This window comes from Anabas testudineus, chromosome 7, assembly GCF_900324465.2.
Source record: "Anabas testudineus chromosome 7, fAnaTes1.2, whole genome shotgun sequence".
Lineage (NCBI taxonomy): Eukaryota > Metazoa > Chordata > Actinopteri > Anabantiformes > Anabantidae > Anabas > Anabas testudineus.
The window spans coordinates 22,728,842-22,745,939 of record NC_046616.1 but is presented as its reverse complement, the minus strand read 5'-3'; the positions used below and the strand labels follow the sequence as shown (position 1 = coordinate 22,745,939).

At 42.0% G+C, this 17,098-nt stretch overlaps 1 protein-coding gene across 2 annotated transcripts; it reads left to right on the top strand.

Annotated features, from left to right (window-relative positions):
- Positions 1 to 3,816: 3,816 nt before the first annotated feature.
- march9 (membrane-associated ring finger (C3HC4) 9) lies at positions 3,817 to 15,862 on the top strand. Of its 2 annotated transcripts, none has more exons than XM_026367308.1 (5): positions 3,817 to 3,849; positions 4,047 to 5,400; positions 12,777 to 12,932; positions 14,369 to 14,561; positions 15,230 to 15,862. In XM_026367308.1, the coding sequence occupies exons 2-5, from the start codon at positions 5,068 to 5,070 to the stop codon at positions 15,562 to 15,564; spliced, it is 1,017 nt and encodes a 338-aa protein (XP_026223093.1). In that variant the 5' UTR covers positions 3,817 to 3,849; positions 4,047 to 5,067; the 3' UTR covers positions 15,565 to 15,862. The 2 variants fall into 2 exon arrangements, with proteins under 2 accessions (XP_026223093.1, XP_026223094.1); XM_026367309.1 differs by having other exon boundaries at positions 3,817 to 3,874.
- Positions 15,863 to 17,098: the final 1,236 nt, after the last annotated feature.

Sequence of the window (17,098 nt, the reverse complement as noted above, 5' to 3'; positions counted from 1 at the left end):
GCTATTAATGTTTAAGAGTTAGATAAAGGAAGAAAATAAATGGTTAAAATAAATGGTTGCAAGCAGTAGTAGTAGTAACGTTAGCTAGTTGGCTAAAGGATTAAAACAGCTAAAGGTAACGGATGCTGTAAGATTGAATTAACTAAGTGAGACAACCTAAACACTGGCAACTAAATCATTCCATTGTGTGAAAAGAGTATTGTAACAACATTCAGTATAGTGTTAAATAACAGGGACGAGTCAAGAGTTAGTCATGTAGAGTGGAGGAAGAAAGTGGAAGAATGGAGGACGAGGAGAGAAATGGCAGTTTACAGTACATCAAATAGAAATGGGACATGTGCTGTGTAGAAATGTGAACGGGACACCCTCATTTCATTTCACGCAGACTTTTCAAAGATGATCACTTCATTAGCATTTACCACCAACCCTCCTCACACACAGCATCATCATCAAATAACCCTCCTCACACACAGCATCATCATCAAATAACCTCCCACACAATGTACCACTGTGCAGTCATAGATCACATTCACCTCCGAAGCACTTTATTCCTGTGGTGTGTACTAATGCTGATCTGTCTGGGAAAAGTCACGTGTGCCAGTTCTTTTGTGTGTGTTGTTGTGATTATGTGTTGTGCGGTTGTCAGAAGTCTTATAATGCACAATAGGCTAAGTTTATGACCCCCTTCCTAAATATAAATATTAAATCTTCAACATGACTGAGTGTAGTGTCTAACAGACAGATGTACAGTGTGTATGTGGTATGGAACAATAGAACTATAGCTGAGGTATGGTGTTGCATCTCAGATGTGTTATTCTTAAAATAAATCCCTATCTGTAACAAGCAGAGTGTGAAAAATCAATCAAGATCAAGGTAACGGGATTTTGTGGGATGTGTTGCTACAGTACTGGAGGAGAATGCAGAGTGTGAAAAGGAGCGAGAGAGAGGCGATGAGGCAGCATCTTCACTGGAAACTGCAGATTAAAGTGACCCCTGGACCGGGGCCTCTGATGTTTCCCTAATTATCTTGTCGTGGCGTCCTGATAAACAGCACTGAGACGGTCTCCGCTGCATCGTTTAGAGCTTCAAACCCTGACATGGCGACGCTTGTGAAGATTTTGGCCTGTTTTACAGGAGCAGTGTCAGCAGAGCAAGTCAGTGATTACACTACATTTATTCTAAAGACATGTCTCTAACGTCCACATTCACATGGTCACATTAAACATGTGGGGAGGCACAGGGCGAAAAGTAGCTGAAGGCCCCATACTGATCAAAGAGCAGGCCGAGGAGGATGTTGTAAAGGAAAGAGGTGAAAGACACTCACTGATTACTTGTTGAGAGCTAGATTAGAAGAGTGAAACCCGCCCCTCATGATTACAGTAGAAATGAAGCTACAGCCAGTCTTCAGGATTATGTCGAGGACTATTTCTTGGCTGGGTTTGGCTGTGGCTTCAGGTGGTGAACAGCTTGTTGAGCCTTACTAAGAAAGAGCTCTTCACACAGTCCTCCATAAAACCCCAAATTCTCACTGTCACACTGTTGTTGTTGATGTTTTACCAATTAAAGCACTTTTAACCATGATCAACCAACTAAAATGGAGCAAAGAGCTGTTGAATATTCAGAGATGGAATTTTCCAACCCTAGGAGCGTGTGTTTGCACAGATATCTTCAGACAACACGATGTCTTGCTGAGTGATCACAGTTTTTTGATGGACAGTCATCTCTTTTCCTGGAGTCCCCCTCACTGACATCACAGCACTCTCCAGCAGAATGTTTTTCCCGGCAGTGTGGCAAAGGTTTGGAAACTGCATTTAGACCATCATACTGGGAATTTCAGAAACAAGTAGCTGAATAAATAAATCATGGGAAATCCACACGGTCGTATGGGGTGTGTGAGCAGGGACTGCAGGGCACTGCAGATACATTGGTGTTACTGGGGGGTGACGTACAGAACTCAGAAGAATGTAGATGTTTAATGTTTAACTTAGGTATTTTCATTTTATGCTATTTCATATTTTGCTTCACCACATTTGAGAAGGCGTTCTTCCCAACCTAACCTAACCCAGCTGCCAAGAAAAAGCTGTTCTCTGTGCTTGTTGTCGTGTCTCAGATGTCAGTGTGTTGTCAGCAGAGACATTTCCCGTCTAGAATGTGACTCAGTTGATTTTCTGTTCCCAGGACTGTCGGTTTCTCTTGGACACTTGTCTCTGTGTGCTCGGACAAGACACTGAAACCCGTCTGTAACTCCATCATCAACAGTATGTACATTTCCTCTTCCTCTACTTTCCACCCATCAATCATACAGCTCATCAGATTGATCTTTTAACTGCCTCGACCTTTTACAGAGCACCTGACTCTGGTTGGCAACTACTGGACTAAACTAGTTAAACCAGTTCTTTATGTAGTTGTAGTAGTTCATATTAACTCCACCTCAGCCTACAACAGTAAAATTCCACATTTCCACATCATTGGGAATATTCAATGGTGATGTGATCGTGTTCTGTTTTTGTTCTAATGGTTTAACATTAGACATTCAACAGTACGATGTCTGAAGTCATGAACTGCACTGCCTTCTACAGTTACTCAGTCTCCCAGAGGAATATGTTGCTGCTCCTCCACCGTACAATTGTGATTCTCATTTTAGTTTCTATTCTGTCTGATATGTTTCTTTTAAAATTCACAAGGAGAAATAGGTGAGGCAGGAGTCATGCTTCAGATGTAAGGGAGATACAGGAGAGATGACTCCTTTATTCTTCACTGGAGAAGAAAATGAGCAAAGCTTCTGTGGAGCAGTGTCAGTGTCAGTACAGCCGTTCAGTGAATCCCTCCCTTTATGAGGATTATAATGTTCAGTGTTGTATTGCAGTTTTTCTTTTCTTTTGAATGATACAGCTCTGTGTCCCATTCTTCTCCTGGTGAAGTTTAGTGGAAACGTTTCAGACAAATCAGAAATGAAAATGAGGCTGAAATGAGAATCACTAATCTGTCTGAGCAGTAAGCATTTCCTGGCCGGTGATGCACAGAAATAAGGGTGGACAAACGACAACATTACCTGAGTGCCTGCATATTTCTAAAGAAAACACACAGCAAACACTTACAGAGATTAGATAATCAATGCACCAGGATGGGGAACTATCAGAGGGAAAGGACATGTACTGAATGTTACTTTATTAATTGATCAGATACAATAAAAGATGACGCCATTAAAACAACTTTTTTAAAAACCATTTTGGAACTGTACTGTAAGTAAAGACCTGCCAGAGGATTTAAGGCTGCCCACAGGCTCTGAAGGACTCAGCAGGTCTGTGATGTGGGTCAGCCTATGAATAGCTGGTGTTAAAGTCAACACTACCTAACAATGGACGGTCCGGGCTTCTTCTACTTCTTCTAGCTCTGTACGGAGCCCAGAAGTCACCTGCTCTCACACACACGACACAGTTATCCACACACACACACACACACACACACACTCATATGAGCAGAGAGATCCAGGTCCAGCTCATTCTTGGTGGGCTCTCCGTGCATGCGGCCGCAGCGTGCACGTCAGCAGCGGCGGATCAGATCAGATCAGATCAGATCAGATCAGATCGGCTCGGCTCGGATCAGCACCCTGGACAGCGGCGCAGCCACAGCTCCTTCCCACGGCCCGCAGCTGGGAGCGCAGGGAGGAAGAGGAGCAGCAGTCGAGCTGGGTTTCTTCTTCGTCGCCTTCTTCTTCTCCTCTCTGTTCCGGAAGTAGCTGCTGCGTTGGTTCCATCTCCAAGCCGACCATTTCGAGGAGGGAAAAATCAGCGCCAGCAGCAGCATCAGCATCAGCAGCATCAGCATCACCTCCATCTATCGGATCCAGTAATCAGTGCTTCATTACTGCTGTGTAACTGCTCATCTTCATGCGTCTTCTTCATCTCTCTCTCCAATCACAGCCTTTTCTTGATCGTTCCTAATAATCTCACTATTCCGCCTCTCTGACGTTTCAGCGTTGTCTCTTTTTATTTATTTATTTTTTACCCTTTTTTTGTTTCTTTTCTCTTTTTTCTTTCTTGCAGTCAAATGCTGACGGACATCGAGCGACGCTGGGGAACATGGGGCTTTCGGGTGTTTTTGTGTCGCCGTGTTTCCAGCCAGACTCGTGAAAATGCAAATGAAACGGATCGTGTTGTTGATGTCGATGCTTTGGATTGTCGGGGCGGACGGTGCTGATTGTTCGTGGATGAACCAGAGGCTTCACAGAAAAGGAGATGAAATAGAGAAATAGACAGAGAGAGGAGGAGAATAAAAGGGGGACCATGATCTGACGCTTGGGAGAGTCCACTGAGGGACAAGACGGAAAAATAAGCATCTCCATCTTATAACCAAGCCGAAACTTCCATTTCGTCTTCTTGTGGATTATGATTCTTGACAAGAGTCCCAGATGTGACTGTGTGGATGGCATGTCGTTGGCTTTTACATCCCCTCTTGTGTTTCCTGGCTCCGGGTCGCTCTCTCCTCCGCTCGTCCACTCTCTCGCAGTCTTCTGCTTTGGGTAGCAAAACATGTAGGGTTATTTTTTACTGCAAGCCCAGTGCATCTGAAAAAACAGGAGGGTGTCTTTGAGAGCAGCGGCGAACAGAGAGAGAGAGAAATGGACAGTGGGAATAAAAGACATCCAAAAGTTGGGCTGTTTTTTTTGTTTTTCTCTGCAGGAGGTAGGGGGGGGTACCGTGGAGGATGCTTCAAGACAGCGTTTGCTGAGATGTTTGAGTAATGAATATTGAAAGAGAGTGTCGGCCGGCTGAAAGGGAAAATCTTTCATCCGCATTGGCTTAGACACACATGCCATCAGTGGGGCCAGAGCCTCGATTCCTCTGGATTTCCAAGTGGGCTAATAGTTGAGCTGGTACAGGAAATAGTACAATAAAAAATGAGCAGATCGGGCGTGTGAAGAGCAACCAGCACACCAGCAGCAGCAGCTCTGATAAGATTATCAATACTAACACTAGTAAGAAGAAGAATAAGAGGGGGAGAGGGGACAAGACACAACACTTCCTTTATTTATTGCAGTCTGGCGGATTCTTTATGTAGCCCAACATGTTCAAGTATCGGATCCGCATGTTTTTTAACGAACTGAAAGTCCTGGTGTTTATGCGATCCGATTCGAGACAGTCCGGCTCAGACGCAGATAGACGGTCCACCACCATGCGAGGTCTGGGGATGGGCGGCTGCGGCTGGCCGCCGTTCGTCGACTGCCATTCCCGGGATGACGAGGAGGAGTACTACGGCAGCGACCCGCGGCCCCGGAGCCTGGCGTTCGAGGACAAGGAGCCCAAGCTGCAAGTGGGCCTGGACGCCGTGTCCCTGGCCAGCACCGCCAGCAGCCTGCGGACCCCCCAGTGCCGGATCTGTTTCCAAGGCCCCGAGCAGGTAGACGCGCAGTAGAGGAATGGTTCCTATTAATCCTGGTGCCACGTCCTGTGTGGACGGCAGACAGGCACACACACACACACACACACACACACAGACAGACAGACAGACAGCTTGTTTGTTTCAAATGCGCTGCACAGTGAGATCCATTTCACCATGCATGAAGTGTTTCAGATCAGCAGGGTTTGATGAAGTTGCTTGTTGAAGTCTCACTTGGTCCTTCGAATCTGCCATTTTGATTTTTTTTTTTTATCATACAGCGAATCACAAAGGGTTTCTGATTCAGTGGAGCTACTACAACCATCCTGTCCTACATCTCTGCTCTGTTTCTCTCTCTTCCACCCACCTTCCCTTCAAATACAGTAAAAAAAAAAAAACAACAATCTAGGATGAGGCCTAGGATTCTGACAATCCAGTAAAAATAGTAAACCCTGAGCCAGAAAACACAAATGTGCCTCAAATGCTTTGACGGTCTGTAGAGCACACACCAACCTCCATCCTTACAGCCTTCATTTAGAGGCAATTATTGTCCTTTCTCATCCTCTGGAAAGATGATTGCACAGTGATCTGATAATCTAAATAACACTGTTGTCATAACTAAGCTAATCAGTGGTGGAGAGGCAGCAGTTCCCACACATCTGAAATCCGGCCAGCATAGCAACAAAGAAAGTTAGCCAATTAGGTCTGCAGGATGACAAACAGAGTGAGAGGGACTGAATATGCATGAGTCACAATCATTTTGTAAATGTAAATCGACTGTCCACCGTCTGCGTGTGTCACTGAGCACGATGATCAACTATTGATCTTGTGATGGTCGCTGTTCCTGGCCAAACAATGGTGTTGGCTGGGATGAGGAATGACACATTTAATGGATGTTTTTATTTTAAATATACTTCTCTCTGGTTCTTGATTTATTATTTTTTTATTTATTTTGTTTTTTTCAGAAGAGTAGTGCATCTCTTTGGTCCGTGGCCAAATGTTGGTCTCACCAGATGTGCAGAAACCTGTGCCGCCTGGCTCAGCAGGCAGTCCTGAAGCCTGAGATAATTAGAAACACTGTAAATTCAGTAGGAGCACAGATGGATATTACCATTTAGTCACTTCCCTAAGATAGGCGTGCAGTGTTATTACGGCCCATGTGCTAATATATGACATCTGCCTCAGAGTTTCTATTGTGACACATAGTAAAGTGGAGAGCCACAGGACAGTATCAATCAGTTGAGGGTTGTTTTGGATGTTGCAGACAGGGATCGATCCCAGGTTGCCGTCTTTCCCACTCAAACATCACTCCTTAATAAAAGGTTGATGTGTTTTGGGCTCTCTGGCAAGGTGACTCATCGTGCAACATGGCTCTGAGCTGTCTCTTTTAGCTACAGACAAAGTGCAAGCAGGGAAAACCCTGAGCCTGTGTTACTACATCAGCTCCTCACGCTGATATTAGCTAAGTTTTGCCTCCACAGCACTTGATTTTCTGCTCCGTGCAAAGGTGAAGTGCCTTATACCTCTTTGGGTGCATGGGGGGGGGGGTGTGCACACGTTTGCCATTTTATTGTTATTTCATTATTCAAGTAGGTCACAATGGGGGCCGGGATCATGTCGCTGTCAGCGTGCCAATTACCTACAGACATAATCACCTTGCTCTGTGGGCTGCACTGAGTTGGAGTCCTTATTAACTGTCTGTCAAAGGTGTCAGTGTGTGCCACGGTACAGTAGCTGGGCCACTGATTCCATTTAACGCTGTCTGGATTCACAGAAGCAGTGCCAGGGCCTGCTGGAGGGGCCACTTGTGTTAGGTTTGCACGGATATACTGACGTGGTGGAGTAAGGAGGGGTGGTGGTGGTTGAGGGGGTGATCACCCCTTCCTGCCCTTTCCTCCACTAGTGCCCAACAGCGTGTTTCCACGGGGATGCACAGTCTAGAGCTCAGGGGTCACTTCCGACGTTTCTGTGTAAAGGTTAGAGCTGAGGAGGAAGACCATTTTCCAAGTCGTGGAAGTGACACAACGAATTAACACTTTCATGCTCTGTGAAGTGGCCACGAGGGACAAAGCCGAGCAAGAAGTGTGTTTGTGTGAGCACATGGAGTTTTTGAGTAGCGCGATGTTTGTTGGGAAACAAGGAAGTCTAACTGGCTAACAGTGATTTTCATTATCGATTAGTCGAATTTGTCAGACCAAAGCCAAGGAGCCCGAGTTATTGATCTGACAGTGATATGCAACAGAGACAAAAGCAGCAAATCATCACACTGGAGAACCATTACATCAGTCATTAGACAGGCACCGTAGATTGATTCATTTGACAACAATACAAGTACATACAGGACTGCCATGTTGCCATACAGTTAAATTACAATGGATGAAAACACAATAACCGACCTACAGCAACAACCTTGCTGAAAGTCCTGCAGCACACTGGGGCAGATTGTGACAACAGTTGTCCATGAAGTGCTGGAACAGATAAAAACATCACTCTAAGTCTGTTGGTGTCCTGTAACTGTATCGTTGCTGTTTTATGGTTTCAGTCAGTGGCTAACCTGAGGGGGTGGGTGGGACGGCATACCTAGTGGGTGTAGGACACCAAAACAGATGGTCAGTCATGGATTTCTACACTGCTCCATATCAGCTGATATGGCATTTTGAAAAAAATGCTACAACAAAACAAATTTAGCAGACTTAAACCTGAGCGTGTCATTGTCAGCCAGCATGCAAACACACATCCACCTCAAGCTCGTGTGTCACATGGGCCACAAACATCACAAATCTGAATATGTAACAGAACACCTAAAAAGCATTATATGACCTCTGAAAGCGTTCTGAGGAACTGTTCCCCAGCTGTGTATGAAAAGGTGTTTCTGCCCATCGAACTCTTAAATATTAAAAGGACAACATTCATCAAACTACCTCTTGTTGTATAATTCTGATGATCACTAAACCAATTAATATAGTTAGATAAATAACCAGGCGTCATATTCTTCAGAATTTTAAGTGAGACTTAGTTTAATTTGGATAAATCTTCTTTCCACTGTGAGAAATTTCAGTTTTTGAAACAATGCCAGATCTAAATGAGCCTGACGAGACATTTTACAAATAACCCTAATCAGCTTGTTTTGAGCAATGTGCAGCCTGGTTTTAATGAGTTGAGAAGAACTGCTGTAACCAAACGGTAGCAGCATAGTCAAAGGCCCCTGACAGAATTTATAGTGTCACACTATGAAACGAGGTGGCATTTCCAGATAAAAAGTTTGTCTTTTGATAGATGTTGCTAAGAGCTTTTTGTGTCATTGTGTCTTTTTTGAGAAGATTATCTAAGAGATATCTTAAATAACTGACAGTAGTTTTAGCAGCTATAATTATCTGACCTACCTTAAGTAAAAATTCACAATTTGTCTTTGAATTAATTGTTAAAATCGTTGCTCAATACTTTTTTTCCACCACCTTATCAAATATTTGTGTAGATTTCAGACTTTTGTTTCTTCATTACTGTATCCACTAATAGAAACACTCCTTTTCATCCACTGTAAAAAGTAGTCCACAACAAATACACCAACTGCTATTCTTTGAGTAATGTTTGATAATAATTACAGTGCCAAGTTGGTTTAGCACAGTGTTTAGCATTTTTTTTTAAATTGACTTATACATTAATGAGCTGTTTTAAAAATTTACCTATTCAGTAAGAACCAGGGCTCAGACACTGGAAAAGTCTTTGGACACAGGACAACAGATTGATGGTTTTGTTCTTTTCATGAGCTCGGTTAGCAGTAACAAAAATGTAGAAAAACTCCAGCCTAAGGCTTTAAGATGAGGTACTTTGAGAGTGATGCTGCGTTACAGTCTTCACTGTGCTTCACTGTTCACTGAAACACATAGTATTAAGATTTCCATGAGCACATCCTGTCCATTCAGATGTGACCTCACTCTCAAATGGGAGAGCCTGCAAATGGAAAACAGTCATTTCACAAAAGAATACAAAGATATGTTTTACCTTCATTTTTACATCAGTTAGTTTCAGTTAATTGGTCAAATTAACTTGATTTACTGAAGTAAACAGAACAGCCTGTTATTTTCTCCCCAGGGTCTGCAGACGTATTCATGTGAAACTTCAGCACATTAAACCTGTCTGACAGCTCCTTATAAGCACTATTACCTGCAATGATTTGGCATTGTGCTATAATTATTTTACCTTTTTTATTTCAAGACATGTTGAAACAACAGATTGATATCATTTGTAGAATGTTTTTCTTAAGGCTTTCTCAGACTTCCTGTGATTTTTCTGGAGCTACAGAACAAAGTTTTCACCTAAAAGACATTCATTCAGATTCCTGTGCAACAGAAATATATATAATATTAGAGTGTGTTCCCTTGTTTGCAGTAAGGGACCCTTTGAAGAACTGTGAATTCGTACAATCTAAGCCTTTATATAGTATAAATACATCTTATTAGTTAACAGTGATAATGTGACATTGTGCAGCTAAAATCCCTTTGGCTGCCATGTGTCTCTGGTATCTGGGCTCATATTTATGGTTAACGGAAGAGCTCCAGCAAATGCTTGTCTAGAATTTAGCTTAAGATGAGACAAACTTTGATAAAAAATCGCCAGTCATCACACGTATCACAGCATTCTGCATAAACACCCACTGTTGAAGATAATGGTTTAAAATCATAATCACAGTCCTTAAAGGTCTTTGTGTTTCACTGTGTTCTAGTTGATCGTGACATTAACTTTCTCATTCTAGCCTGAAAATGTTTCCTCATAATACACACACACACAATGATAGCCATACAAACACACACACACACACACACACACACACACACATCGCTCATAACAACAGCTTGACATTTTAGAAATGTTTACTTTCATATTGTTTTTATTTAGTTCCTCATGTACTTGTGACCTTCTCTGTGTTATCTTTATAATGTCAGCGGGAGAGTTATTTTAAAGTTTATGAGTGGCATGTGGCTCATCCAACAAACCCCATCTTTTATGCAGTGGCACACTTGGAGTCTTTTATTATGAGTGGGAAGGTCACATGAGCCAGATAGGGGAATAGCACAGTGCAGAGGGGAAAAATGAAGCATTATAATTGTCAACACTGTTTGTCTGATGCATAAAACCTACATAGATTATACCTGTAGGTAATTCTGTGGTAAGTTAATAATATTGCTACTAGAAGTAATAAACATTAGGGTCCCCAAAAGCCCCAGCTTTACTCAAATTCTGTGTACATAATATGGTTTTACAACAGTTTCCTTGTGGAAATTGTTGTAAAACTGTGTACATTTTAGTAATTTACACATTTTAAAATTTTGACTTAAAATGTCACAGAAAAGTAAAAAAAAAAAAAAAGCCCCTCACTCTTCTGTGAAACTGAAGTTAATTTATCATTTCAGCCCTCAGGAGGTTAATCAGGACATGCTAATAAGCTTGTTTTTTTTAAGTGGAGAAAGGTGACTTTTAGTTGTCTCATTCTAATGTGTGTTATTAAGCCTAAATTCATGCCTCCTGTGCAACGCAGTGAAAACCCCTGCACCTGGCCCAATTACATTATCACAGCACCCAGTTCCGACACGGGCCCCATGTGGGCCTCTCTCTTGATAAAACTTTGCTTCGTGCCAGCGGGCATCTCCTAGGCTCATTGGTTATAAAGGGAGCCCCCAATCCAACCACTTCCTTGTTCTGCCTCATTCTAAAACACAGCAATAATTAAGAAACCACATATTTACAATGACCAAAAACAACATGAAAGCAAGTGGAACCTAACATGTTCTGAAACCGTTAAATATTGACTTACAAAAACAAGAGCAGGGCTCACACAAATATGAACACATTGATTTCTACACGTGGATGTGTAAGATTTTCATTTTGGCACCTTTGATGGAATCAATACCAAAAATATTGTATACAGTTATATAGCACATCACATTTGCTAATAACTGGTAGTTAGCCACTAGATTAAAGTGTGATCATTGTTGTAATTTTTTGGGTCCCTACTCATTCATGCTAAAACAATGTATTCAGTTATTGTTTACAGCAAAACCTCAGTATTTAAATCATCATAAACCATTAAATTTCAAAAGGTTCACATACTTTTTATTGCCACTGTAGTTCCCAAAATATCAAACTGTTCCTTTGTCTACATTAATTTACATTTGCATTCTGTCTATTTTTATAGATGTAGTCCCGTTTGCAAAGAACTAGTTTTTGAATTTCAAAATCACAAACCTGAATTTAACAACACTGAAGTGAACTCTCCCCCTACCTTAAAGTCAGAATGTATTACAGTATGTTCGATGTTTTCCAGATTTGCCTGGCTTAGCTGAGAGGTGTAAGTTTGTTTGCTTGGCTGAGTTCAATTGAGAGTTTGTGTAAATCATCGTCAGGCTTCAGCAGCTCTTCTCTCCTTCACCTGGCTGCCCTTGAAGGCTCAGCGCTCTCTGTTATTGTTGCAGAGTGCTAACATGCCCCTTCGCCAACTGGACTCTGAATCAAGCTGTGCACATTTATTGATTTACATTTTCACATTTCTCCTCCGACGCCTTTGTTTTTAAAGTATTCATTCGGTTGTGACACACAGGTTTTGGAAGCACTATTTTTCCGTTGCTTTTCTTTAAGTGGTATGTGGATATTGCAGAAATATCCTGTTGGAAAATGTAGCATCAGCCTTTAAGCTGTCTGACAAAATGGATGTTTGATGTTGAATGGCGGTGACAGCCTGAATGTGGTCATCCTTAATGTGGCAAATATGCCAACAGGCTTCAGATGTTGGTGTGCTACTGAAGAGACAGTGGATTTGGTCCAAAAGCCACATTATGCCGTCTTCTAGAGACGGTATGAACATTATTAGAAGTGGAAGGGGCAGTCTGGAAATGGAGAGAGTACTATAATTTCAGTTTTGCTTTTTGGGAAAGTAGAAGGTCTATTTTATTATCACCCTATATTTCACCCTAATTTTTTAACTGTCTTGAGCCTTTACACTGCATCATAACAGAAAAGAGGACTCCAGAAATATTTCAAATTACAAGTTCACTACCACACATTGCTAGTACTACAACACTGTTCTAAGCACAAAGGTCAAAGTTAAATAAATCTTAACTTCTCAACACAATGCGCAAATCAAATGCATAATAATGATAATGTGAACACGCTTCTCTTTCACACTGCAGTATTTTTCATACAGTCCCTTAAAACAAACACAATCATGTGTAGTCATGGTGAATTTGTGTCAATGTTTGCATGTCTTTCCTACACTTTGCTAAAGTAGTAAGGTCCAGTTCTGTCATTTACAGAGATAAGATTAGAATACATTTTTGAAAACACTTGCATAATGTTGTATAGAGCCATGTTGTCATGTGTTTTTTGTGTCTGTCCTATTATAGGGTGAGCTCCTGAGCCCCTGCCGCTGTGACGGCTCTGTGCGCTGCACCCATCAGCCCTGCCTCATCCGCTGGATCAGCGAGAGAGGCTCCTGGAGCTGTGAGCTCTGCTACTTCAAGTACCAGGTCCTGGCCATCAGCACCAAGAACCCTCTGCAGGTACATGAAGGGAATCAGCCCCAAACACACACACGTGTACACACACAACAATTGTTCAGTTTTTATCAAAAAAAGACCCATCGCTGGAAAAAACATCACTGTGCATGTCACTGACATTATTACTGTTGCATCATTTGAACTAAAAAGCCACTGCAGCACTGATACCATGCCCATTCAGATGAATGTGACTCACACTGCACATGGGATTCAACTCACAAACAGGCCAGCTCAGCGTGGCGCAGTTCAGTTTGATTTGGCCAAAAAAAATGTTCCCTATCAAGGTTTTGGATAAACATCTCATAAACAAGATGGTGACAGAACGTGAACATACAAGAAACTATTGCTCAGAGTACACGGCTCTGTGAGGTGTTTTATTTATTTATTTATTTTTTAATTTATGAGTGAATCGAGCAGGGACATCTTATCGCACCGAGGTTGATGTTCCGTAACAACATATACAACATACAAATGCTGCTGCATCAGCCCTGACTCTCTTTCTCCAGTTTGATGTGAGGACTGTTTGCCATATTGTGCTGACACATTTTCCCTCTGCATCACTGTCCTTCTGCCCTCCTCTTTAGAAGCAGCCAATGGTTCTAAAACCTTTTGAGAAGACGCCATGTATGTGTTCATGTGTTTGTTTGTTTGTTTGTTCGGTTGTGTGCCTGACATATTTCTTACTGTGTGTACATCATGTACTCATATTGTATACATTAAGTATCTCTATCTGTATCTAGACTAGTGGTGGGTAGAAGTACAAATACAGTACAATTTAGAGGTAGCTTCATTTTACTTAAGGTTAGATGTCGACAACTCAAAGTGCTGGGCAAAGCATTATGAAGTATAGCAGAGTGTAGCAGAGCATAGTGGAGCAGGGAGATGAAGGGTTGGGCGGAGCAAAGTATCAGTGCATGCTGGCACTAGCTTAAGTATTTTCATTCTTTGCTACTTTACACTTCCTTCCCCCTATAGTTCAAACATTATACTTTCCTACACTTATTTAGTTTCTTTTCAGATTCATATTTTACTTGATGAGCTTCCAACAGGAAAATATCTGCAGTTGTAAGAGGGCACATGAAAAAAACATGGGGTCACACTACTGGAAGGCACAACATTTTGTGTCTCTGTCGAGGTCTGGGAGGTCCTAAACAGGAAGGATAGAGGTGTCTGTCTGTGCCCAGAGGCCCATTCTTGTATATGTCCCCTCACAGGAACCACTGGACCAAACCACCTAATTGTAAATACTGTACAGTAGATGAACTAGCTCCTGCTGGGACCAGCTACAACAGTAAAATGCTGCTTACACATTGTTGCATCAGTATGAACAATCATGTCACATGTCAGTGTGAACCTGGACTTCAGTACAGCTCTATGTTTCAATTGTTGTAGTGATACTTGGCTTGTAAAGGATCTGAATATGCTTTTCTTCTTTCCAGTGGCAGGCCATCTCTCTGACGGTGATAGAGAAGGTGCAGATTGCTGCCATTATTCTGGGTTCCCTGTTCCTCATTGCCAGCATCTCCTGGCTCATCTGGTCCTCCCTGAGCCCCTCGGCCAAGTGGCAACGTCAGGACCTGCTCTTCCAAATCTGCTACGGCATGTACGGCTTCATGGACATCGTGTGCATAGGTAACGGACAGAGTGGAATACTGACATGAAAATATAAAGACATCAAACTCCAGGGCAGCAGCAGTTGCAGATGAATTGCATAAGAATATCACATGAAAAGATAGATACATAGTAGAAGGCTTGGGTGACAGAGCATGGAGAGATGCGTAATGCAACAAGAACAGTAGCAAAAAATAACAGGGTGTGCTCAGCAACAGTAAAAATATTAATAAACACATGCCGCATTATGCAAGGACAAACTAACATGGTGAGAAAAAAAACATGGATTCAATTCACATTCTGTTGGTTGTTAAGGTCAGACAAAATTATAACGCGAAACCGGCAGATGGTGCACAGGTAGGAGCTCGCAACTACGCTAAAAGCCAAGCAAATTCTGATGATATCGCAGAGTACAAGAGATTCTGTTTTCAAGCAGCAACCTGGTTGACAGCTCTTGTGTAATTGTGAGCTGCCCATGTAAGACAACACTGAGAACAGATGGCATCAGAAATCTGCACTGTGATTTTTGCCAACTGTCTATTCTCATCCACAGGCAACACGGAACGTTGCTACCTATGATGCTGGTTGCAGCTCGTAGGCGCTTTTAGAGTAATATTTTATGTAAAGCTGTGGGAATGTTAGCTTTCATGCACTCTTCTTTACCCTGCTTCTTTGTTTTTCCTGCCCAGGACTTATCATCCATGAGGGATCGTCAGTGTATCGCATCTTCAAACGATGGCAGGCTGTCAATCAGCAGTGGAAAGTACTGAACTATGAGAAATCAAAGGACTTGGGTGACCCGGTGAGTTTGAGCAGTAAGACGGGGACTCGCGGCTCTCGCGGTAACCCTCATGGCCTGGCCAGCAGCAGCAGCAGTGGGCGACAGAGCAGGAGGCTAAGAACTATTCTGAACCACCATTGTGGATACACCATCTTGCACATCCTTAGCCAACTGCGGCCCAACGACCCGCGGATCAGCTCCGCTGCAAACCGGGAGGTGGTGATGAGGGTCACCACTGTATGAGTCAGACCGCACACGTTTGACAGGATATGTAACTAAATGGAGGGACTTGTGGACTTCATATTAAATACTTAAGACTCACTTAGGCAACGGGAGCCCTGTGAGAAGCTGAGTGATGCCCGGAGCGTCAACAGACAGCACACACATGAGGATTTCTCCTCTTGTTTCGTACAACAAAAGGAAGCCAGATGCTCCTTTTCAATAATAAAAGAACTGATGAAAATAAGAACATTAAAAGACATCAAACATGAAACATAAGGGGTCCGGGTGGGGGTGGGGGGGTGTAAGCAGGCTTTATAACTTAATCCAAGATGATGAGACGTTTTTTCCAGTTCAATATCAGGATGCACAGAGACATTTGTCTTTTTCTTTTTAATCCTCTTGATTTGATTTGTATCTCTTCTTTTGTGGATTTCTGTTTTTTTACTCACTCTGATTTTGTACTGATGTATGATTTTAGAGGAAATCATGTAACTCCATACATGCCAAGCATTTTCCAGCTAACTATGTATAATGATCTTAAAATTTCTAACAAGCTAACCGATGCTGGTAATAAGACCGAAAACTGACAAACAGACAAACGTGGAGGAGACAGCAAGAACACTAAGTTTAACATTTCAAGTAAAAAAAAAAAGAAAAAAGAAAAAAGAAATCAATGAGACTTCATTGACACGTAACCTTCCTGCAATAAAGAGACGTATGTACATTTCACAGGGAATTTTGCATGGGTATATAATTTTATTCTTCATCACATAACATAAGCACATGACAAATTTGCTCTATTTCAAATGGTGCTTGCCAAAATAAACACTTTAAAAACATCTGATTTCATTGCACCAACGTTTTGTCGACATGACAAATGGCAGTGTGTTACAGCTATTTCAGCTAAAATACAGATTGTTGCTGCTGCGTGCTGATTCAGATTTGATAATAAGTAAACTATTGGATTAAAATGGGGATCAGATGATCTCTGACTAATCAGTCTCTCCCTGTCTCTTCTTTAGCTTGAAGCATGCGGGTTCTGGTTGTTGTCATGGGGTTATGTTGTTCCAGGGAAATAAAGTGGGACATCCTTTATTAACAATAGATTTATTTTTTCATTGATTAACTTGTTTGAACTGACTGAAACTCTCCCTTAGGTAGAATTAAATCACTAGCAAGGTACATTGATCAGTTTTAATCAATTAGTGGGGGGACAGAAAATTAAGCAGCTATTTTGAAAACTAATGGATCACCTGAGTACTTTTCAAGCACAGCTTGCAGCTTCTACAATGCAATAATTTGCTGGTTACTGTGTTTTATCACATTGCGAACTGAATATTTGGGCATTTGAACTGTTGGTTAAATACCCACATGGCAGTTTTGTGTATCTGCTAACTAGTGAAGTTGCAGTTTAAATGCACAAGTGTCCAGAATCATATTCTAATCAGTCCAACAGGACATTTGGACCAGGAGTAATGAGGCGTTTCTGAGTTGTAGAGGACATGCATGAGGTCACAGCAGTGACTTTGGCCTTTGACCTTTGATCAGTTCATCC